The 25,000-nt window shown below is 44.1% G+C and overlaps 2 protein-coding genes across 2 annotated transcripts in view; one reads left to right on the top strand and one right to left on the bottom strand.

The window, feature by feature from the left end:
• The window catches only part of LOC142777466 (uncharacterized), a 191,448-nt gene that overhangs the window by 77,926 nt on the left and 88,522 nt on the right, over positions 1-25,000 (top strand). The window lies entirely within an intron of this gene.
• Positions 2,251-25,000, bottom strand: part of LOC119185459 (uncharacterized) — an 80,258-nt gene continuing 57,508 nt past the window's right edge. The window contains exons 12-17 of the mRNA XM_075882759.1: positions 22,111-22,217; positions 19,480-19,784; positions 15,258-15,373; positions 13,454-13,712; positions 8,671-8,861; positions 2,251-2,544 (exon numbers count right to left, since the gene is read on the bottom strand). Of these exons, the coding sequence (XP_075738874.1) occupies positions 2,369-2,544; positions 8,671-8,861; positions 13,454-13,712; positions 15,258-15,373; positions 19,480-19,784; positions 22,111-22,217 (1,154 nt within the window). The 3' untranslated portion in view covers positions 2,251-2,368. The remainder of the gene's footprint in view (positions 2,545-8,670; positions 8,862-13,453; positions 13,713-15,257; positions 15,374-19,479; positions 19,785-22,110; positions 22,218-25,000) is intronic.

The raw sequence follows: 25,000 nt of genomic DNA, 5'->3' as shown, positions 1-25,000 counted from the left end.
ACCTTAACTACATCGAAGTGCGTGCGCATTTATTTCCACATTTTGCATGTCCGTGTCTCAGCTCTGCTCGGGTGTAAGCTTGCTATTCACCTATGTGTCGTAGCACCTGTTTGAGGCACAATATCTGACAAATGATTACCTCTCTTCATATAGAGAACTTGAATATTATATTGATTCGGAGCTTTTCATGTCTCAACATGTACGTGGCTTTCACCTTATTTTTTTTCCCCAATCGTTGTGCTTTGAATAAGCGGGGTAGCTTATACGCAGGGATTACAAAATGTGCTCCTAATACAAGTGCTCTAAAATAATGTATGTGTGCTTAAAATCTGTCTCGAAATAACTGCATGTACCACAAACGGAGGCGGCGTTTATAGAACGTTTTCTGGGTAATTAGTTTCACTAGTTGGATGTGGTGATAACTATGAAACACCCGGGTCAGTGACGTAGCCAGAATTTGTTTCTGAGGGGAAGGTTGAAGGTCTCGCCAACCTTCATGTACTTATGCAGGTGCGCGTACTTGGGCGTGTGCGTATATATGCACGTACAAAATAACAAAAAAAAATATTTTGGGGAGGGTGTTGGGGTACGTTAAACCCCTCATACACCCTTCCTTCTCTTTAGTGTGTGCGCCTATAGCATGGGTTAGTGATGAATGAATAGTAGTCGCTTTTTCCTGCCGATTTCCAGGTGACCCCTAAAACGCCCAGAGTTTCATCGGAACAAGATACGACAGGAATATGCGGTACATACGTAGTTTATTAAGCTTGTTATTAGCTTTGATTAACGTGAGAACAAACCGACCCAGTTTGTAATTTGGTTGTAGCTTGCGCGGTGCAAGTCGACTCACGTTTTCAAAGCAAGCTTACTATACGACACTCGATAGCTATAAATATTGCAAATAACGTTGAACAAGATAACATCTGGGGTTTTGCATACCAATATCACCACATTTTTACGAGGCACACTGTAGTAGACGGCTCCGGAGATTTCTACCGCATATGGGGCATCGGCATCTCTTTGTGTATGGGCCACTACTAGCTCACCACCTCCGAAATGCGACCGCGATCGATCCCGCGGCCCTCGAATCAGCAACTGAGCACAGTAACCGCTGATCAACCACGGTGAACTCGAATCACGCAGGATGTAGGTGAATTCTCCATAAAGAAGTCAACGTGCTTTAAGCTGCAGTTCAGATATAATACGGGGTATAGAATGGAATTATTTTCAGGAGTTACAGAGGTGTCAGTTAATCACAGTATTTCAAGAGAGAAACTTGTGAAACTGTTGAAAAGCTTCATGCTAAGAGAAACTTCATAAACTCTTTTAAGCATTCATGTCACTTTACACTCGCTCGCTAGATTCCGTGCCGACCGGTTGTGCCCTCGCGATCTCCGACGACAGCGCAGCTCTGGCCTACTGGGTTGGTCCTACGATACCTCCTGCCGCCGGTCCCCTACGACGACGACAGCGCAGCTCTGGCCGACTGGATTAGCCCCACGCCATCTCCTGTCGCCGACAAGAGCCCTGGCCAGTGGTGTCCCGTCCTCGGACTCCTGTGACCGTGTTTCATCTTTCCTATCTCTCTTCTGTCGTCGCTCGCTGTCCCTGCGCATTTCTCTCTATATATATACCTTTACTCTTGTCCTTTTAATCCCTCCTTACCACCATCCCTTCTGAGTTACTGTTGAGGTGTCGCACCAGATGCAGACAGTTACGGGGCTCACTTTTCTCTTCTTTTCCCTTTTGTAACCACAATCACTTTACACCTATTTTATGCAGAATACTTCATAAAGTTTCACTTTAACAGTCGGTAGCAACGAAATCACATTAGACGTTAATCATAATACGGGGAGCAAGTTTTTGGCTTTCCTGTATAGGTTATAAATAATGAAATAATACTCACCTCTTTTCCTTTTGATGCATAGCGTTGCGTCGTAGTTGTTTAGTGTTGTAGCCTTCCTGGCTTCTTGTTTATAATACATCGTGGCAAGGTTGTAGGTTTACAAGACTTTAAAATCTCATAGACCTACAAAGCTCCGAAGTTGCTCCGATGCAATGATTGTCTGCTCCAAATCTGCCCCAAAACACCAGGTTTTCTGCTGCAAAGCTGCTCCACAACAGCCATTTGCTTCTGCCATGCCTGGTCCAAAATTTAGGCGCCTGCATCCACTCCTGATAGAGTTTTATCAAGCTTCGAGGGAAGCGCAAGTTGATGCCATTATCGAGGCATTCTATTCGACAGTGTGGTTTGGTGTAAAATGGGATTTATTGAAATAGACATGTACTAGTTTTCACAGGCTCACATTCACGAGAGAACAAATATTCGTTTGCAGTGGGACCGTTGTTACGTTCTGGGCAAGGATGTCTATCGAGGTACGAATCTGAGCTTGTAGTGGGCGACTTCCTGGATGACGGCGTCGACGGAGTTAAGACCCTTGATCTCGCCTTCTTCAGGCAGAATGCGGTACTTCTGAAGTACGTTCGTGATGTACAGAAATATCTCCACCAGCGAAAGGATCTCTCCAGGGCACATGCGTTTCCCTGAAAAAAAAAGAAAAGAAAAAAATAGACAGAAGTGACCGCTGATAAATTCAATGTCAGGGTAGCCTACCAACTGTAATCTTAAAGGGACACTGAAGAGGAGCAATGACTTGATTTAGATTGACGAAGCACCCTTTGGGAACTCTCATGCCATATGTTTCACTAGCATAAGTTCATTACTAGCGGAGAAAATCAAGGTTGAAGTTTCATTAAAAAATTTTGTGACGACATCTTCGCACATGACGTAAGAAACTTCAAAATGTATTTGCGGTATTTTCATGGCATTAGCTCGATGAGATTTTCAATATTATTGTAAGCTAAGTCTATGGCACCAACAGATTACATTGTACAGTATGGTGCACTGTTAAAGGGAACACTCGAATGCACAGCATCAATATTGCTTGTCCTCTAAGAGCAAGTGGATTAAAAAACAATTTTCACGCAAGTCAATAGTCTGTCAAGAGGAGTCGGAACTTCAGACCACCAGTAGTAGTCTTATGCGTATCTAAGCTGCGCTTGCTACGACACACAGCGATGCCAGCTCCGGATGGTTTTGAATCAACTTGACCCCGGACCATTTTGTGTGCAGAAGATACTAGGACCTTGGGAATCTGCCTCAGTTGCGCAGAAAGCAACTAAAACACTGCTACTTTACCTAAAGTCAACAAACCTGAGCGACCGCCTATAGACTGTGTGTGCTCCCCGAGTGTGCTCGTGATTGTGTGTACCTTCTCATCTTTCTGCAACCTCTTTTCTCCCCTTATCCCTTCCCCAGTGCAGGGTAGCAAACCGGATGTGCGTCTGGTTAACCTCCCTGCCTTTCCTCGCATCTTTATCTCTCTCTCTCTCTAAGCCGCCACGATTCCGTAAGATAGCGAAATCGAAACATGCTGCTCACGCAGGTGTTCCGTTTAACAGTGTACCCGTCTGTACTTCATTCGAAAGTTACGTAGGACCCAGTACGTTTTCGAAATTTCCCTACGTCATGGTGTTTTGTGCGGGAATCTCAAGGTGGCGTCTCCAGCAGCATTTTCTCCCTTACAAAGCCTCCCGTCACGGTAAGAGTGGTGTTTTCGGGATTGTGCAATTGTACTTTACTGATGCTCGACACGTCGTCTTGCTCTTTAGCGTCCCTTTAAGTAATCACAAGCAATAATGGTTAAAGTCGGCGCTGTTCCCGCATTGCTGCTCTCCATGCTTCAGAAAACAGGCGATCATTCACTGACGGAGACTTGTCCTGAGCCCAATTGAAAAACCACGAACGAGAAATTGGTGTCCTGGGTAGCTTGCATATACATTGCCTGAGGTGTTTGCGATCACTTGTGCCTGATGTAGCGTGGCTCCGGAAATCAAGGGCTCTATCCCATGTGCTTGATAAAGGAACCCTAAGGCGCGACTATCGGTTCGAAAAGTAGCTTCGTGATTGCAAGCAGCCAACGCCATGGTTCCGTCAGAATTTTTCAATAGTGGAGCAGTTTTTTTAAAGATTGTGCTGATTCTGAAGTGGAATGCAAAAGCTATAGCTTAGTTTATGCGCTTCAGGAAGCGGGTATGTGCCGAGAAGCTCCTAAGATAGCGTTGTCATGCATAGTACATTAAGCAGGAGAGTGGGGAAAGAGAAGTCAGGCTGAGGCGCAGTGATCTGAGGATTTGGAGCAGGGTAAGAAGGGGAGAGCTTAGAGGATGACATACCCCCGTATTCACAAACGCTCCCCGACTCGACTTTCGCCCTTCACTTGACAGAGTTGAGCACTGCGCCGCTGCTCGGCTGAAAATGACGCTGCGCTACTCAAGAATGACAGCAAACTATCGTTGATATGTAGTAACTTTCCCTGCCAAAAGACGGCGCTCCCATCGGCCTTCTCTAGTGAAGGTGAAGCGTTGAGGGAAGGGACGTTCCAGAATATGGGGGATATACTTGTATAGCTATAGCTTAATATGTGCCAAGCAGATCCTATAATAGGTTAGTATAGTATAGCAAAGCGTGGGAAATGGAAGCGAGGGCTGGGAGGAGAGAAAAAGGGAGAGAGGAGAATACAAAAAGATAAAGGAAGGCAGGGTGAAAGGAACTAGAAAATATAACATGTAGGGAGGGATAAAGGAAGAAACACGAAAGAAGAAAAAAAGATGGTCCTGAGAAAATCAAATCGACCTGCGTATGCCATTCGCTTGCCAACCCCGCTGTTTACTCACATAAAAAAGGCATGGAACTAGCTTTTATTTTTCGTTTTATTTATTATTTCTTTCACTGAGTCCACAATCAGTCCTCTGTCTGATGCTGTTTATACGGAATCACACTTGCGCCAGAACAATCTATAATAATAATAATAATAATAATAATAATAATAATAATAATAATAATAATAATAATAATAATAATAATAATAATAATAATAATAATAATAATAATAATAATAATAATAATATTAATAACTAAAGTCGGTTCTGGCTGTTCATGTTTTACTAAGTGGAATTGAAATCAGCGGATCACCCCTATTGCGCCAGGTTTGAAGGAAATTTATAGACCTGGCTTATAAAATGCAGGAATGTCAAGTTTTTTCTGCGTCTGTACTTTCAGCCAGTTATTGATGGCTTGGCAATTTACCATCATCATTAGGATACGTTAAGGTTCCGAACTGTACAATTAAGCGCATTTTTCAGTATTCAGTCATCAAAGTGGAGAGGGTGGCGTCGTTTGCAATACTTGATTTCAAGTACGTCCATGAACCTAAGATGCATCTTGCGTCACTAACGCCGTTACTATAACATGCAAGTTAAGATGCATCTAAGCTTGTCTGTCGAGACAAGTGCGAGTATAGTGACCTCGATATGGAGCTCTTCTTTTAGCACAGTTGCTTGGCTGGGAACGAACGTTACATTGGTACACGAACGAGGGCCAGCTGACGAAACTTATTACTCAGAGCACATCAGCCCCCTCCTACATGTATATAATTTGTCAGTAGCGTAGCTAAAAATTTTTTTTTGGGGGGGGGGGGTAGGGAGCGTTCAATTATACTTTATTTTTATGCGTGTACTCGTATGAACGCCTCTAATGCACGCATGCAAAATTGAAAAAAAATTGGGGGGAGGGATACATAAACGCCCCCTCAGCCCCCTCCCCTTCTCCAGCTGCGCCAGTGCTCTTGGTTTAGAATGAACTCAAGTTAACCCTATGTCGTGTGTCAATGCTGACCCCTGGAGCAGACGCTAATAAATTTTAAAGAAGCAGTGTAACATTCCCGGCTCACCTCACTGTCTAAATTCCTCAAAATAAAAAAAAAATAAAGGTTTCCGTCACTACAGATTCTTCACTGCACGGAATGTCCTCATTGTTTCGGCTAACTTATTGCGTTTGCGTTGTTCTTGACACAAGATTGTTCCGGGACTATGCGGAATGTCGAAAAGCGTCTCTCACTGGCGGGTATTCCGCCTTCAGTGCCTTGGCGCACTTGTAGTTTAATTTTACGCTACGTCCTGGTGGTTGCAGCTGAAGACTAAACTAAATCTATTTTCGAAAAGAGGCAAACAGCGGCCGTTCGGCGTCTTTTCGCCGAAAACATCTCCGCTTTCTAACTAAGGAATTCAAAAGTTCGACCGTTTGTGAACATGGGTGAAAAGCGGACTCACTGGAAAGTGCCCTGCGCGCAAACTTAAGCCAAAGTGTGGCTGAAACCTTATTGACAAAGAGGGCTTATGAGGTAACACAAATATAAAAACAGGGGAAAGCTGGCCTGTTGCAAGAGGCCACTACGAGAATAAGTTGGCACCACTGCTCAACACATCGATAAAACGAGGCAGGATACTAAGCAACGTGGCGAAGAGCAGCACAATTGGAGTTTTTTTAGCCGGCAACAACTTAGAGCGGAGAAAAACCTCAGAGATGGTCTTTCATCTCTGCAACAAAGTATTAGTCCAATGAATCAGTCAGTCAATAAATCAGTCACTCAATAAATCAGTCACTCAATCAATCAATGTGAATAGGTTCTCATATATATGGGGAACAACCTCTATTCAACCATGCGTAGGCCGGAGTAACCTATAGCAGGATACAACTGAAGTCAGAGAACCCTGATGACCAAAGAGCAACAGTTGATTGCCTCCGCGACTTGAGAAATAGTGCCGCCTATGATCCGTATAGTGGAGTCACCAGCCACCCGGCTCATGACGTCACCCTAGAGAAACACTTCCATTGGCGCAGGCTAATCCGCATTTCAGGAGGGAACGTCTCTTAGTACTAAAGCTGCACTCGACTTCAGACAGTATACATTAAGATTGCCTCCCTTGTAGCTATTTTTTTATCAGTCAATGGGCAGCTACTTCACTGTTGAGCAAAGTGTAATTAAAGGTAGTGTTCTGCGCTCTCGGAAGCCCGTATTTGGAATCTCGCGAGCATGTTGGCAGAGAGCGACGTCAGTGCGACGTCAGTGCGACGCCAATGTGACGCCAGGGTGCATCATGATATCACGTTTCAGGTATACATTTAACCTACCAGAGGTCACCAAAATTTATCAATTTTCATCAAAAAAAGTATTCTTTTTTTTAAATGATGCTGACTAGCGAGGACTCGAAACGGGACAGCGACCAAGAATGCCGTGCACAGGGAGTTTGGGATGCTTAGTGAACGAAGGGAAAACGTGCCCGCACACTTTATATAGCCGAGCATTCTCGTCTCCTATCTTTTCTCTGAAGTCGTTCTTCATAAACTTATCATTCTTGTATCCGCTGCTAAGTAGAAGTACTTAGTAATTGAATGTTCACTCCTTTGTGAAGTTAAGACACTTCCTTTTGTTCTTTCCAAAAATATCGACACTCATGTACCTGCAGAGTGCACTATTGAGAGAAATAAATGTACGTGGTCCCATCTCGGCACAGGTAATGGTTCACCTGGGTTAAAGTGCATTAATCATTAAAGCTTGCTGTAATACAATAATGTTCTAAGGTCACCTTTTCCCCTGTGCCATGTACAGTCCTGGTGAAAAGTTCGCAGGCCGCGCTCCCATAGGAATACCTGATATAGTGGCCTGCGAACTTTTCACCCCCCCCCCTCCCCTGTACGTTTCACGGCCCATAACATAGATTTCGCTTAATAATGTATTCGCCTAAGACGCCTGAAAGGAAGTCCATCTTCTATCTGCTGTCTTCGTGGGTCTCAGATTTTCTTCGGTCTTTGTCGTGAAGTACGTAGTCCGCCTGCGCGTATTGGAAAAAAGGCTGCCGTAGTGAAAAAGGCTCAAATACTCCTGTAACGTTGAAACCGGATGTCGAACGAATGCTTACACCTGAATCATTGGCTTCCGAATTGCTATAATTCATTTGGGCGCAAGTCCTAAATGCCTTATCAAGCACTAAAATGGAATGTCGGTGACCCACGTAGGGGGCGTAGGGGACAGCATTATCAGTGTAGAAATCACCATACGATCACGTTACCGTAAAAATTTGGGCCGTCATGAGGTCACTGTTTAGTAACGTAACGTAACATCACGTGATGACGCCATCACATGACATCGTAGAGTGGTCAAAGGGGGGCCGGTCACGGAGGCAAGAGAAAACCAGGTGAGTTGGCGCCGATCTTTGAGGCAGTGGAAAACCACGTTAGGGGCACATAGCTTTCGCAGGGAGGCGGAGCAGGATCATTACATCGACTGCCAAGAAAAAGAGCGTGGCATTCGTCTTCGAGTTGTCTTAGGTGAATGCATGAGGGGCCCCGTGTGTTTGTAACATTTGTGCATAATAGAGAGAGAGAGAGAATGGGAACGCTCGCTAGTACATTTTCCCCGAGATTTGATTAGGAAAATATTGGAGCTCCATTAAAAAATATCTCGCCTACCTTCGAAAATGTTTTTTTAATCAACATTGTTGCCTTCATTTCGCTAAGTTTTGGGATGCCTACTTTAACAACGAAAGCTGTAAAAAGAGGCACCTAAAAACGTAGGAAAAAAAAGGCGGAACCCCCCACTACGATGGAAGCCTTCACTAGGATATCTCTTATGATCATATCGTGGTTTCGGGACGTAAAACACCATCGAATGAATGAATGAATGAATGAATGAATTTATGAGTGAATGAATGAATGAATGAATTTTGCACCCAATCAAACGTCAGAGAGCTCGTCGAGGTTTCTCTTACCGACTGAGAACGGGATGAGGTAGTCAGGCTTCGGCTGTGCCAAGGAGCCGTCCTCTCTGAGGAAGCGGTCGGGGTCGAACTTGGACGGTTCCCTCCACAGGCGGGGGTCGTTGTGCACAGCCCACAGGTTGGGGAGCACGGTAGTTCCCTTCGGGATGTAAAATTCGTCGAACAGGGTGTCCTCAAGAACGCTGAAAACGAGGGTCGCGTGAGGAAAGCAGCCAATGTACACGACTAAGAAACATTCCCGATCTATTACACTCGGTGACGGTGCAAGACCAGCGAAGCTGTTCAGAATTTTATCATTATTTATTTTATTTCATTTTACTTATTCTACTCTCAGGGCGCATGAAGACATTACTCAGAGAGCTGAGTTCAAAAACAAAAAATGCAAAAATACAACATAGAAATACAAAATAAGAATGAAAACACATGTTAAAACAAACTAATCTATGACAGGCTGAAGACGTAATCTGTTAGTGCAGCTTTGAATGATGAAGCATTTTCGATGCAGGCGATGGAGGGGGACAGACGGTAAATATTTATTTCATCTATTTGGTTATTCACTTGCGCAACTATTCATAATTTTTAATTTGGTGCATGATCCTTGAAATTAATTCCACCACGAATTGCGTGGCCCAGAAGTGCAGCGCGCGGGTTGTTTGTTTATTTATTTACTGATTTTTAGCTAAATAATTGGAGTTATTTATGTATCTTTATTTGCCGATTTATCTACTTTATTTTTTGTTTCTCTTTAAGTCAATCAGTGGTTAGTTAGGGGGCTTGCCCTATTTCTGTGGCACAGTGGTTTTCTGTCGAGTAGATAGTTATTGAGTAGGTAACGGCTCGTGCAGATATGGGATATAATATTTCTTACTACTATCAGGTTCGCAGTCACGCCAAATAATTCGTCCAAGTTGTCGGCTACCATACGAACTCAGTCATGGCGGCTACGGTTGTTTTCGTCCCCCCCCCCTTTTTTTTAACATTGAAGGCACGTGCCATGCCTGATCATGATCGTTTCCTGTTTTATAGGAAAAGGCTCGCGGAATGACGGAAAGTCATTTAGACGCAGCTGCGCTGTACAAAAGCAGTCCGGCCTATGCTTGGTGCACACCGGAGCCTTCGGAAAAGTACTCGTAGCAATTAGATACATTATGACCCTTAATAGCTGTAATAGATTTAACCACGACATTTGTTCAGGGGTAATTGTTAGCGAGCGATGGAAAGGAAAAATACAAAGGTAACCATAAGAGACAAAAAAATAGAGCAGAGTGGATCAGGGTACAAACCGGGGTTTAGGATATCATGGTTGAAATCGTGAAGGACTAACGGGCATGGGCAGGGCATGTAACGCGTAGGCAGGATAACCGCTGGTCATTAAGGATAACTGACTGGATTTCCAGCGAAGGCAAGCAAGTAAAGGGGAAACAGTAAGTTAGGTGGGCAGATGAGATTAGGAAGTTCGCGGGTATAAAGTAGCAGCAGCAAGCACAGGACTGAGTTCACTGGTGGAACATGGCAGAGGCCTTTGTCCTGCAGTGGACATAGTAAGGCTGCTGGTGCTGCTGATGATGATAATGATGAATTGTAATCTCTGGTTCGTCGACTTTTTTCTTTGCAGTTTCGCCTCAGATTCGAGCTCCGACGAATGCTTGCTTCGCCTACTTCGAAAACAGCTTGTCCGGAACTCATATTGGCTTCTACTCTTGCAGGCCATACTATTACGGTTCCATCACTACTCCGCAAAGCTGGCACTTTTTTCAGTTTTTTTAGTGGCCTACAGTTATTTTCAAATTTTATGCACTTTGGGGGGGCGGGGCTGTAGTATGCTGTTTTCGTCGCTCAACTGGGGTAACACTCCATGTGTATCATACAGAGCGTGTGCTTGCTCCAAGGAAAAGACTATTTCCTCATGTGCTTCGAGCACCTTGATAATGATCACGTATCATGAGCGGCGAAAATAACTAGTGTGCTTGGTGCAATGTAGGCAAAAGCACGTATAAAATTAGACAAAAAAGAATGTGGGAGGCAAGCACTAAATAGAAAGACAGTACAAAATAGGTAGAAAATTATAAAGAGCAATAATTAGAGCCGAATAAAGAGAGGAGAAAGTAAATAGAAATAAAGACAAACAAATAAAAAAAAGTTGCAAATGAGAAACAGAAAAAAAAGATTGATTGATTGATATGTAGGATTTAACGTCCCAAAACCACCATATGATTATAGGAGATGCGGTAGTGGAGGGCTCCGGAAATTTCGAACACCTGGGGTTATTTAAACAGAAATAAAGAGAGGAGGAAATAAAGGCGAAGAGAAACAAAGGTGGCTGTCCAGCTCTGCGCTTCTCCCAGGCTTGGCACTCTGAAGTTTGAAGCTTCCTTAATTTTTTCTCGTTTATTTTCTGCCCAGAACGCCATCGCTTTTTAAATGCGAAGCATTTCTTTTCGTACGTTAAGCGCTTTCGGAGTCTACCTATCTTGTCACCTACGTCTGGGTGCTATCATGATCACCCCTTAACTTCGGGTGAACCAAAATGAGTGTGAAAGGGTAAGATGGTCTGACGATTATGACTCACTGGTCTTGGCATGAATAATGTCAGAATACCGTCGCGTACGTCCGTTAAACACTTTCCGCCAGACAGTGGCACATACCCGCGGGCGGGTATGCGGTCGTGTTGACCTCATGATCAGGGTCCCAGCAGGAATCAAACCCAAGCATTCTGCGTGGCAATGAAGTATGCTACCACACAGCCACGTCTCGTCGCGATACTGCTTTAGGAAAGTACACTATTCAGGTGGTATGTCGACGCAACGTCCATTGTGGTTGCAATGCTTGGCTATCCAATTTTTTTCATAAACACTACATATGTACTTTTATGATATGGACATCTCGTCGGGTTAACGTCGGTTGTAGTTAAGTGCCATCCACTGAAGTTAAGTGTCCCGGGCTACCATCCTCAGGAGTACAAGCGTTACTCATCAACTTACCGCTTCCCCTTGTTGATAATACTCATGTTGTTGTTGGCATCGACGCGTAAGTGTAAACCACTGCTTATGACTGTGCGTATAATATTTTTACATATATTTAGCATCGTTTCGTTACGTGTTGCTCAATAACAAAATTTACAACGTGGTCACCTTCCTTCCACGTGCTCCGCATAGTCGATTCCCAAAATACGTGGGATCGGCTGAATTCTTTGCTTTAGTTTCCAACTTGTCACCTTGTTTGCACGGTTATTATTTGCCCTTTACCTAATTAAACTTCTTCATTAGCAGTTGGGCTACGTCCTTCCCATCGTGGTTGGCGGTGCCTGCCTGTGTTTTGGTTCAATCAAGTCAAGATTAATAAAACATTACCAGACGGCTTATGCTCAAGAAGAGCGGCTGTTTGGGCTAGTTGGTTATATTCAATTGCAATAAGGTTTGAAGCGCAGGTACAAAAGCGCTGAGAAAGGCAAACGGAAGGCGAGGAACGGAAGGCAAAGAGGACAATTCGAGTGCTGTGTGGTCCTCTTTCCCTTCCGTTCCTCGCCTTCCGCTTGCCTTTCTTCCATAACTTTCGTGCCTACGCTGCAAACCTTACTACAATGGTTTATGTTCACTTGGGGCTACGTATTTTACTTGACATTTCCGTTCTGCATCAGCTGTAAACATGGAGACAATGGTTGATTGTTGACGAAAATGAAGAAGCATGCTGATGGGTGCAGATCAGATTGTTGGATTATCGATTATACTATTCTCGTTTGTGCCGAATCACGCCGTGTTATATTATTACGTCGTGCTTGTTTGCTTCCTCTGCTTATTCAGCCAACCAGAATGAGTCCGCCGTGCGGATTCTGGAGCTGGGGTGCTCGACTACGAAACCGAAGGTTGCAGGTAGGATCCCTGCCGAGGTGGTCGTATTACGATGGAAGCAAAATGACAGGGACCAATGTATTTAGATTAATTTCCACGTCAAGAAACACCAGATGGTCGAAATTCGCGGAGTTCTCAACTACGGCATGTTCTCGCATTCTCTCTCTCTCTCTCTCTTTCTATATATATATATATATATATATATATATATATATATATATATATATATATATATATATATATAGGGAGAGAGAGAGAGAAAACAGAGAAATATAAAGAAAATAGAGAAAGGTTCACCAGATGGAGGCTCCGGTTTGCTACCCTGTGCTTAGGAAGAGGGAAAGGGGTTCAAGAAAGTGAAAGAGGAGAAGAGGAGTTTGTAACATTAGCAGAAATAAAGTCACTTGAGCATCGCCCTGGTACTACATAGCCACATCGTTCGCGAACACTCAGGTTGTTGTATAGTCCGGTTGCTTGAAGAAACTGCAACAATGCTCTCAGAGTGGCTCGTGCTGCAGACCGGGTAGGTGAGGGCCCCAGGATTTTCTTCTTATGAAATATACATGAGTGACAACTGCTCTGTTAAGTGTCCGTAAGATAGATAACTCGTCAGTACTGAGGAATACGCCATCATCAGATTGACTAATGACATCCCGTGGTAGCTTCTTGGCAAAGTCATCTGTTCTAAATAGTGCAAGATTGTACAAAAGATAATGGGAAGGGTCATTGCGCTTGGCACATCCAACACCTGTCAATCGGTTCTGCGGAATCCTCCTAGGTGGCGGGCGGGTTAAGAAAGTGAAATTCACATCCACCCATTCGCATTACTAAACCACAAGGAGACCTACATGGATTCCTAAGATGAAATGGTCATCCGAGAATCGAACCTAGAACCATCGCCCTCACGAGACGTTCCCTCTACCTACCACCTGGGTACACCTAGGGGCGACACGGTCTTCCAGCGGTTCATCTCCCAGATGCAGGCCATGGTGTAGGGCATTCTCAGCCGGTCCTCCCACTTAGGCTGGCGCTCTTTCCCAACCACTTGGTCGATCTCCTTGTGTACTCTGGTCTGCACAGTGTCCTGCTTGTCGGCAAAGTTGAGAAAGTGCCAGTGCAGAGTCACACTGACTGTTCCTGAGCCACCGAAGAACAACGCCATAGCATTCCCTACGAGGCTGCGAGCTGCGAAAACAAGTAGAAGCGTGCACGCGCAATGTTTCAATTATATGTCGGCATATGCGTTCTTGCCGAGGATAACTTGAAAACATTCGGGAAATAATAACACAGTAATTGTTGGGGTTTTACGGCCACAAAACCATGATCTGTGAGAAACGCCGAAGTCGAGGGCTTTAGAAGTTTTGACAGTGTAGTTTTTTTTAAAATATGCACCTAAACCTGAGCACTTTTGATTGAATTTGGTATCCACCGAAACGCAGCCGCCGCGACCGAGTTTCGGTCCCACAGCACTTGCGTCAGTATTCGAGAACAGAAAAAGTTCGGCAGCATGTTAAGCTCTCTCTAACACTCGAAGGCTAATGCCGGCTTGGTCACGAATCAATACTTATATCTTACTCTGCGTATAAATCAAACGCTACATAGCAAGGGCAAGTCACATACAGAAAAAAACATTGGCCCCGAATCTTCATGTTACGCTGCAAATGTCGTCGAGAGGTGATAGCGTCTGGAGAGAGTGAACAAAACGTTTATTTGATGTTCTCAGCAAGAAACCGGTGAACAGTATTCTATAGAGGCGCTGCGTTAGAGTGCCTCGAGCGTGTAGCGGAGGCGAACGAGCACATCGAGTCACGTTAGACACGGGCGTCATCTGGCAGTTATCTTCGAAAACGAAGGAAGGCGTGCGCACCCGCGAAGAAGGATGCACGCCTGTCTCTGAGGTGATAAAGTGTAGAACGCAAAACGACGGGCGGGTGCCACCAGCGTGTCGTCTTAGAAAATCGTTGGAAACACTTGCCTTTTTGAGCATCGCATTGCACCGTCAGCGCAGCGTGGTAAACGCTACGCTCCTTAGAATTACTCGCGTGCGCCTTCTCTAGTATAAAGGCACACATACGAAACATCGACGTGTGGTTATGGTGCCTCAGATATGCGAAATGATTGCTTTTAAATTGACAATCACACAAGTATGAACGCTGACTCTTGAGCGATATTGGTGGGCACTGCGGAAGGGGTCGGCCGTTTGGCGCCGGTTCAGGTATCGTTAAGGGCGGACCAACACACAAACGTACAGACAGACAGACAAAATTTTTTCCGTCGAAGGTCCCCAAGAAAGACTATCGTGTTGAAAAACGATAGGAAAACGCTTTGTAATATTGAAAACTGATACACATCTGCTGCGACAGTTCAGAGTTTATGATGTTTTGTTGCTGGCTCGAGGACATGGGTTCGATACCAGGCCATGGCCACGACATTTCGATTAGCGAAAAAAAAAAAGAAAATCTGTTTTTTGTGATTCAGATCAACCCAAGGGAGTGCTTGCCTGTATATGTTGCTTCTAGTCTTTGTTTATTTTTGTCCCTTTATACATAGTTATTATAATGCGAAAGTAAGAAACAATCTCGAGCGCTCCAGTACGGCGTGCCTCGTAACAAAATATTGGTTTCTCACGCAACACTTCACAAATTCAATAGGATTGGTTCAAGCTGATGTTCCTAAGCTTTGGAGGGCAATTGGTTGTATAGCGTGCTTTGTTAAAAGGCATGGACTTACTTGTGAAGTATGATGTCGGGTTCTTTTCGTGTTCCTTCATCTTCTTTAGATAGCCGTCAATGAAGTCCCGATTGTAGTTGTTATCAAGGCTCATATTGTGCTCCTCGGCTTGTCGGCTAAAATAGATGCGGTTAAGATAAGCATTTCAACTGCATGTATACACATATTAGGACCTTTCTGTGCGAAACGTTTGATGACGCCCTCATGGTAAGAATCTAACTAAACCATAAAAAAATTAAGGACGCTTGAGCTTCGTCTTCAAGTAGCGGCCTCGCCGTGGTGGTCTATATTGGCTAAGGTACTCGGCTGCTGACCCGAAGGTCACGGGGTCGAATCTCGGTTACGGCGGCTGCATTTCCGATGGAGGCGGAAATGTCGTAGGCCCGTGTGCTCAAAGTTGGGCGCACGTTTAAGAACCCCAGGTGGTCGAAATTTCCGGAGCCCTCCACTACGGCGTCTCTCATGATCATATGGAGGTTTCGGGACGTTAACGCTCGCATATCGATAAATCGGTCAAGTGCAGATTGTGATAGCGTAATCGGGCCTAGCGCGCATCGCCTTCTGAACTGCTAGATTGTAGCTCTGGTTCTCGGTGCATGCCTCAACCGGGCCGTACGGAAACGAACGACTGCGCGCTTAATATTGGCGGTTTCCATTGAATGCCCATTGCAAGCACAATTAGGTGCCCACTACGCCGTAAATATATGTTTTGCGAATCGGCCCACTACGCGTTCGGAGGGCAACACGCGAATCTACGCATGTGTTCACTTTGTTTTTGCTTTGGTGATGAAGTGTAACTGGGCGCTTTATAATGGGTGGCCCTTTAAAACAGCCACAATTCTCATTGCTTGACGCCTTGAACGATTCTACGCTTCTGCCTTACAATATATATGATGTGTTAAGGAGACTACACTCAGTTTATGACATTCATATGGCTTTTTTTTTCGAAAGTACTTTCAGCAATTACTGTGGCTCTGAGCTAGAACCTCTGCTTGCCAAGCGGACGGCCCGGGTGTGATCCTTACTTGGACCCGGAAATCTTTTTAAATGCGAAGCATTTCTTTGCGTACTGCAAACGCTTTTGGCTATCTATCTATCTATCTATCTATCTATCTATCTATCTATCTATCTATCTATCTATCTATCTATCTATCTATCTATCTATCTATCTATCTATCTATCTATCTATCTATCTATCTATCTATCTATCTATCTATCTATCTATCTATCTATCTATCTATCTATCTATCTATCTATCTATCTATCTATCTATCTATCTATCTATCTGTCTGTCTGTCTGTCTGTCTGTCTGTCTGTCTGTCTGTCTGTCTGTCTGTCTGTCTGTCTGTCTGTCTGTCTGTCTGTCTGTCTGTCTGTCTGTCTGTCTGTCTGTCTGTCTGTCTGTCTATCTATCTATCTATCTATCTATCTATCTATCTATCTATCTATCTATCTATCTATCTATCTATCTATCTATCTATCTATCTATCTATCTATCTATCTATCTATCTATCTATCTATCTATCTATCTATCTATCTATCTATCTATCTATCTATCTATCTATCTATCTATCTATCTATCTATCTATCTATCTATCTATCTATCTATCTATCTATCTATCTATCTATCTATCTATCTATCTATCTGTCTGTCTATCTATCTATCTATCTATCTATCTATCTATCTATCTATCTATCTATCTATCTATCTATCTATCTATCTATCTATCTATCTATCTATCTATCTATCTATCTATCTATCTATCTATCTATCTATCTATCTATCTATCTATCTATCTATCTATCTATCTATCTATCTATCTATCTATCTGTCTGTCTGTCTGTCTGTCTGTCTGTCTGTCTGTCTGTCTGTCTGTCTGTCTGTCTGTCTGTCTGTCTGTCTGTCTGTCTGTCTGTCTGTCTGTCTGTCTGTCTGTCTGTCTGTCTGTCTGTCCACCCGCCTACGTCTGGGTGCTCTCGTGATCACCCCCTAAATTTGGGCTAAACCAAAATTTTTTTATGAGAGGGTAAAATGGTATGACAAATATGACTCACTGGTAACCATATGAACAATGTCACAATCCCGTCGTCATACACTTTTCGCCAAACAGTGGCAATTACCCAAGGGTACGTTCCACTGGCATGCGGGTATGTGCCCCAGGTTATTGACCGCTTGTATCAATCCACGAACGGCAAGTAGAGACATGGGTATTCCGAACGCGTGAGCGTTAAGAGCTGACATCGGTGGCGTTGACCCAATGAATGCAAATAATAAATGTCAGGGCCCCAGCAAGAATCGAACCCCAGCATTAAGCGTGGCAACCAAGTATCCTACCACACCCACGTCTAGAAACTGCTTTTCAAATAGACCGTGGGAAGCGTCCATTGGGGATGCAGTGGGGGCTATCCAATTTTATGATCATTACATATGTACTCCTGCGATACACCCGTCACGGCAGGTTAATATCAACTGTAGTAAAGCGCAATGCACTGAAGGTGATTGACAGTTTATATTGTCACGTGGCTCTAACGTGAATGGGGACAGCAGCAGGCTTCCTGAAGGCTGAACTAGTGACCATAAAACGGAAACTAAAATTGCAGCAAGCAATGCACGCAACATATACTCTGTCATTTTTTATGAAAGGGAACACGGGAGCGCGTGGCCTGCGCGCTCTGGCAACTGCTGGCAGCGCGTCCAAGCGGGAGCAACAGCAACCTCAGCCTCTTTTCGCGTCATCTTGAGGCGAGCTAAACAAGCAGTCATTGATGGTGCCAAACCAGAGACAAGATTGCAACCCCCTCACCCTTCAAGGCGATTATCGGCCTGTTGCGTAATCACCTTGAAGGGAAAGGGGTTACAGTCTTGCCGCTCGTTTCATATCACCAGTGACTGCTTATTTTTCTCGCCTAGAGATGACGCGAAAAGAACTCCCGCTCTGTAGTCAAGGCGTGTCATCGGACGATGGACACTGATCCACTACATGGCTGTACACGGTTGTATATATAAAAAAATTCAGTGATGGTAACACTTGCAATCCTTTGTGAGCGCTGGGCTTGGCCTTTTCCCGACTTTGTGAAAACTTATTGATCGATTGATTGATATGTGGGGTTCAACGTCCCAAAACCAACATACGATTATGAAAGGCGCCGTATGTGGAGAGCTCCGGAAATTTCGACGACCTGGGATTCTTTAATGTACACAAAAATTTGAGCCCACTGGCCTACAGCGTTTTCGCCTCCATCAAAAACGCAGCCGCCGCAGCCGAGATTCGATCCCGCGACTTGCGGGTCAGCAGTCGAGTGCCTTAGCCACTAGGCCATCACGGTGGGGCGACTTGGTGAAAACTGGGCATAACCTTTGCAAAGGTGGTGAATAGGCTTCGAAGTCGCATTGCAGGGTTGAAGCTGAATTTAATTTGAGGGCACATTTTGATAAACAAGGGCGACACTTGGGATGAAGCCTGCGTAAGAAGTGTGAATGAGGGATAAACACTGAGTAGCTTTATGCAGCCTAACCATTGTAATCTGAATGTTAAAGCGTGATATTAATTGCCAAACTTAGCAAAACTTGATGTAACATATCCTTGCAAAACTATCTATAACAAAATATTAGCAGAACTATCGAACAATAAAAATTACCAGTCTGGTGTGATACTTAGCCTCTCGTGGAGCCTTGCAACAGCAAAGCCATACAAAGCTAACCGTGGCCATTTCTTTAGTCAGTTTTAATGCTGCTAACGCAGTGTCCATGATGGTGTAGCGAACGTACACAGTTGCAGTTTAGCGTTGGCGTTATAGAGGGGGTTAAGGAAATTGCGTTACCATGCCGGAAACGTTCGTTGTGGACAGCGCCTTTTAGTATAGACCTAAGCATGCCTATCTAGCACGCAGGCGCACAGGCTGCCGGCGCATAATTTTTCACCCAGAATGCCATCTTGTTTTGAACTGCCAGGGCGTGTATCTGTTGCGCCAACCTAACATGAGAAGTGACGTCTCTGATATTTAAAATATAATACACGTTACTACGAGGCATGTGCAATGACGACAAAGACTAACGCAAATCTTTGTGTACCTTAGTCCGAAGCTCTCTCTTTCTCTCTGGTGTGAGATCATGGCGGTTTTTTCGTCTTATAAGGTATGCAAGGTTTTCGCGTTAAAACTCGCTTTACTAGAGACACATCACACCACTTGTTAGCAATGACGGATGAAAGCAAGGTCTTACAGCGTGTACTGGATTAACTCCTTGATGCTGGACACCATGGTGCTTCGTCGTGTGGATGGCAGCTTTCTGAGAAGCTGGCGCACAAACAGGGGCAGAAACTCGAGCATGCTGCCACTTCCGATCGCTTCGAACACTTCCAGCAACATCTTATCCATGAAGAGTCTGTGCGGGTCGTCATGGTCGTGCCTTGTGGCGTACACGAGCGATGCGATGTTGCTAGAGATGCTACTAAGCAGGTCTCTCTCGATTAAGATTGGGGTGCCATTCGTGCTGGATATTTTCTTCATGAAGTTGGTGCACTCATCCTGTAAACAAAGATGACAAGAAGAGGATGAACTAACAAGCAGAGGGAAATACTGGAGTGTCTGCAGTTGCTTAACCGTCCCAATAGCTTGAAATGTTTTACCTTGTTAGGTGATACTTATTAAGGTGAGAGCCTTAGATGCGTCAACTTTGGACTCGGCGAGGTTAGTTGACCATTAATTTGAGTGTATGCAATGAGTGGTAATGTGGTCTAAAGGTGTAAACATTTAGAGCAAATTACCATTAACGTTTATACGAGGGATGGTCAGAAGACCCCAGAGTTGACTCTACCAGAACCTTCAGACTGCTGCTTGACCCTAAAGACTGCAATGCCAAGACCATTGCTCATCTTACGTATAAAAGTGAAGGAAGACTGATGATGAGAGTATTTATTAAGAAAGAAGGAGTTGGTGAGGATAACTTGAGGAGGGCGCATCAAGCGTTCCTCACGAACCACGCCAATTATGTTTATTCGGCCTTACACTGGTCGAAAACGAAGAGGGGAAAGCTCGACATCTAAATGCAAAAAAGCCCCCAAAAAGTGTTGGGCACCCCGATCCCAGCAAGCGCGGAGAAACTCCTGCAACTACCCTTGAACTGACTGAAGTAGAAATGTCTGCAGAAATTTTGAGGCTTTCTGGCTATAGAGCTAGTCGACGTCTTCGGAGGGCAGTGGTATTTGACCTAGCTTCAACAAAGAGCAGGTGGTACAACTTGGCGTTACGGTCAGAAGCACCAGCGTTGTTGGCCCACTTGCTACAAACGTACGTCCCTAGTACAATAAGGGAAGGTGTCACGCGATCTAAGATGATTTAAAATCACACTTCAGGTACAGAATGGTTTGTAGATACATCCCAGCACATATGCACGAGTGAATTCAGTCTCTGCAGTTAATAACAGAGGTGAACTATTCTGTGCAGCTTCGCTAAGGGCTAGTATGGTAAATGTGGCTGAGCAGGTTGCCATCGAAACCGAGTTGCTAGATCCCAAAACGAATGACTATTTACACGGACTTCCACACGAGTGGTAAGGGCCTTCACATCGGGCCTCGTAGCTAAAGAAGCAGCAGTGATTCAAAAGAAATCAGTTATAGAAATCTGCCCGTAACAATACTTGGCACCCAGCCCACAAGTAAGACAGCGGGCTACCGGGTGTATAGGCTATAGAGCACTGTCTCCACACAGTTAATAAAAGTACGGCTTCGTAAAGGGTGAGGGGGTGGAGTCACTGGCATTATTTTACGCCTCCCCATCGAAAACTGAGTAAAGCACAGCCTTCAAGGCTCATAATGCTTCAGACGCGATCGTAGCCATCGAGATATTTTATTAGAAGGCTGCAGCAGAGAGAGATCAGCATTGCCCGGATTGCGAGGAAGAATTTTGTTCTTTAGTCTACACGCTCTGACGGTGCCCTCTGTTAAAAGCCTTAACAACAGTGAATACAGCGAGGAGGCCATGACAATCTCATAGTGGGAAACCAGTCCAATGTTTTCCAGAGGGCGCGTGAGGGAGAGGTTGAACATGGCCTACCAGCTACGACATGAAATTAGCCGACAGCAAGCTAGAGGTCATCTTTAGGACTGTACTGGCTAACTCCTCAGGACCTTGATAAAGGTACTTATCTGTCTCTCTGATAAAATGAAAGCTATATGTAAGCTTCCTGTATTGCCATGGCGAGAGGTATTGTTCTCGTACTTTCCGTTGTACAGTATTCAGCTTAAAAGTATCTCTTCTTGTCATCACACTGAATCTTGGAGCTTTCTTTGAACTCTCATTAACTATCCACGATTTCCTTTACTAAAAGGTACATCTTACCCTTTAAACCTACACCCTCCAGACATCCTGAGCTGAATATGTCACCGAAATGATGTGTATGATGTGTAAATCACCGAAATGATGTGTATTGGTAGATTTTTGTGTACACTGTTGAAATCTCGAACACTTTAGCCGATGACATGTTAAATACTTACCACTTGATGAATGAAATCATTTTGAACCTTACTAATCATTGATCTTTGTTCAATGCACTTTTTCTTGTATTGAAATTTTTGTATTCTGCCTCCACTCCGGTGATATATCTTCAAAGCTGGTGTACTTTGGAGCAAATAACTAAAAAATAAACCTACGGAAGAGTTTAATAAGAAAGCAGTAAAAAGCGCGACATATGCCTGACATTTTTTTTTCTCAGCTGGTAGTGACAGGTCTGTAAGTTACACAACATGGGGCCCTGGTCAATTTTCACTGAAAGGTATAAACAGCAGGCGCTTTTGTAGAAATGCCCAAATGTTTTGAGGCCTAGATTAGTTCAGGTGCGAAACAGACGCGCTACCTGTACGTGCTCCTCCATAGATGTCTTGCCGTAGCCAAGGTCGCGCAAAACTTGCATGCAGAATTTTCGATTCTCGTCCCACTCTTCACCATTGTATGTAGCCACACCTATAGTGAGCAAAAACATAAAACTTTAATTGACCTTAAAAAACATGTGAGATCCTACACACTCAAGAACTTTGAACTATAGCTTAATTGACACTTTAAGACTAGCCTGCAATAAGCTTTGAGCTCGAAATTTTGAGGAACAAGGTGCTTACAGTGTGTCTTTCAGTGGCGTAAGGCTGACATCATCATCATCATCATCATCATCATCATTATCATCATCATCATCATCATCATCATCAGCTTGACTACGTCTACTGCAGGACAAAGGCCTCTCCCATGTTCCGCCAGTTAACCTGGTCCTGTGCTTGTTGCTGCCAATTTATACCCGCAAACTTCTTAATCTCATCTGCCTACCTAACCTGCTGTCTCCCCCTAACCCGCTTGCCTTCTCTGGGAATGCAGTTGGTTACCCTTAATGACCAGCAGTTATCCTGTCTACGCGCTACATGCCTGGCCCTTTTCCATTTCCTCTTCTTGATTCCAACGATGATATCCTTAACCCCCTTTGTTCCATAATCCACTCTGCTCTATTGCTGTCTCTTAAGGTTACACCTACCATTTTCCTTTCCATTGCTCGCTGCGTTGTCCTCAATTTAAGCTGAACCCTCTTTGTAAGTCTCCAGGTTTCTGCTCCATGGCTAAGTACCGGCAAGATGCAGCTGTTATATATTTTTCCTTTGAGGGATAGTGATAATCTACCTGTCATGATTATCATAACACTGCAGGGAAAATGACTTTCCTATATTTCGCCAATCAACGTGGCCCTTATGCGACCATGGTACACCCACAGATTTCTTAATTTCACAGGTTTATCTAATTTCTTACCTCCCCCTCGTACGCTTGCCTTCTCTCGGTATGCACTCTGTTACTCTTAATGACCAGCGGTAATCTCGTTTTCGTGCTACAAGCCCTGCCTATGCTCTTTTCTTGGTAGAGTGATATACGCGTTTTGATCAAAAAACAAAAAGCCCCCTTTTAGGGAATCTTCCTGGGATAAATGTCGGTAGAAAGGCCCAAAATATTGTTGATTTGTTGCGTAGGGCAATGTTGTTATGCATCTCCCGCTAACTTTGAGATCTGAGCAGACAGTAATGCGTTCAGTTAATATTCAGCTTTTATTGTCCCCGTCTTTGCGCAACTTATCCGTCTGGGCACTCTCGTGGATCACCCTCTTGACTCGGGGAAAGGAAAACTAGTATGGGAGGGTAGAATGGTTTGACGAATATGGCTCGCTGGTTATGACTTGATTAATGTCACGATCCCGCCACGTACGTCATCAAACACTTTCCGCCAGACGTGTGGCACATACCCGCCCGCGGGTATGTGCCACAGGTGACAGTTCATATCAACACAGGAACGGCAAGAACAAACGTTTGTAATTTTTACGCGTGAGTGTTAAGAAAAAGCTGAGATTAGCAGTGTTAACTCTACGAATGCGAGGAACAAACATGCAGGGTCTCATCAGGAACGAAACGCAGCATTCTTTGTGGCAATAAAGTATTCTAGCACAGAACCACGCCAGGTCTGGGAACTATTTTTCAAATAGACTCTGACGTTCGTGAAACGTCAATTATGGTTGCAGTGCTGGGGCTGTCGATATTTATAAACATTACATATGTACTTCAATTATACAACCGTAACGTCGGGTTACCGCTAGTCGTAGTTAAGCGCCATCCGCTGAAGTTGGTTGGTACAGCAGTGTCCAGGGCTACGATCGTCGTGAGCACAAGCGCTTCGTATCAGCTTGCCACTTCTCGTGTTGCTAATATCATGTTTTTTTGGCATCGTTACGCAACTGTAAACAACTCGTTATATGAAATATATGCGGCTGTTTAACGTGTGTCTGTGCGTGAATTTCTACATATCTTGTGCGACTTTTAGTAACGTTTTTCTTAGCAAAAAAAAATTACAACACAGTCACTTTCCACCCGCATGCTTCGCGTAACATCGATTCCCAAAATATGTACGTGGGATCTGCCGTGGGATCGGCTTTCTTTCTTTCTTTCTTTCTTTCTTTCTTTCTTTCTTTCTTTCTTTCTTTCTTTCTTTCTTTCTTTCTTTCTTTCTTTCTTTCTTTCTTTCTTTCTTTCTTTCTTTCTTTCTTTCTTTCTTTCTTTCTTTCTTTCTTTCTTTCTTTCTTTCTTTCTTTCTTTCTTTCTTTCTTTCTTTCTTTCTTTCTTTCTTTCTTTCTTTCTTTCTTTCTTTCTTTCTTTCTTTCTTTCTTTCTTTCTTGTTTAGTGCATATAGTACCACGATCCTTTGGTTCCCATGAATGCTTGTCTGCTATATGCGTGGATAGTTGAGTGATTGCGACGCTTGCCTTCGTACCCTGGACACCCGGGTTCGAATCCCTCCTCGCCAGGGTATCTTGTTCCGTCTTATTTTTAATCCTCATCCTATCCGCTTCTCTTCTTTTCTCGTCCTCCTTGTTTCCTTCCTACAACTCATTGCTAGGCGACGCATAGTGACGTCGTCACAACTCAGGGATGAAAGGCGCAGTTTCTGGAAATGCCGTCTCACCAACCTCAAGCTTGAACATCTCCACTGTTCGAAACGAGCAGAATGGGCAAAGCCTAGAGTATAGATGAAGTAGTAAAAAAGTGGTTATGCGTCAATTAGCTCGTCAAATAAAGTGATCATCGGCTTCTGCAAATCAAACAATTAAGCTAAGTATTTCTGGCAATGATTAGCACGTGTGCGTTTGCAAAGTATCATGCATAAAACTTGGTCCAAAGCGCGCTTATTTTTTTGCACACGAATGCTTGAAGACTTGTGATCAAAAT

The sequence above is a fragment of the Rhipicephalus microplus genome, chromosome 2 (assembly GCF_043290135.1).
Source record: "Rhipicephalus microplus isolate Deutch F79 chromosome 2, USDA_Rmic, whole genome shotgun sequence".
NCBI lineage: Eukaryota > Metazoa > Arthropoda > Arachnida > Ixodida > Ixodidae > Rhipicephalus > Rhipicephalus microplus.
The sequence above is the reverse complement of the archived record's forward strand: the minus strand, read 5'-3'. Positions and strand labels throughout refer to the sequence as shown.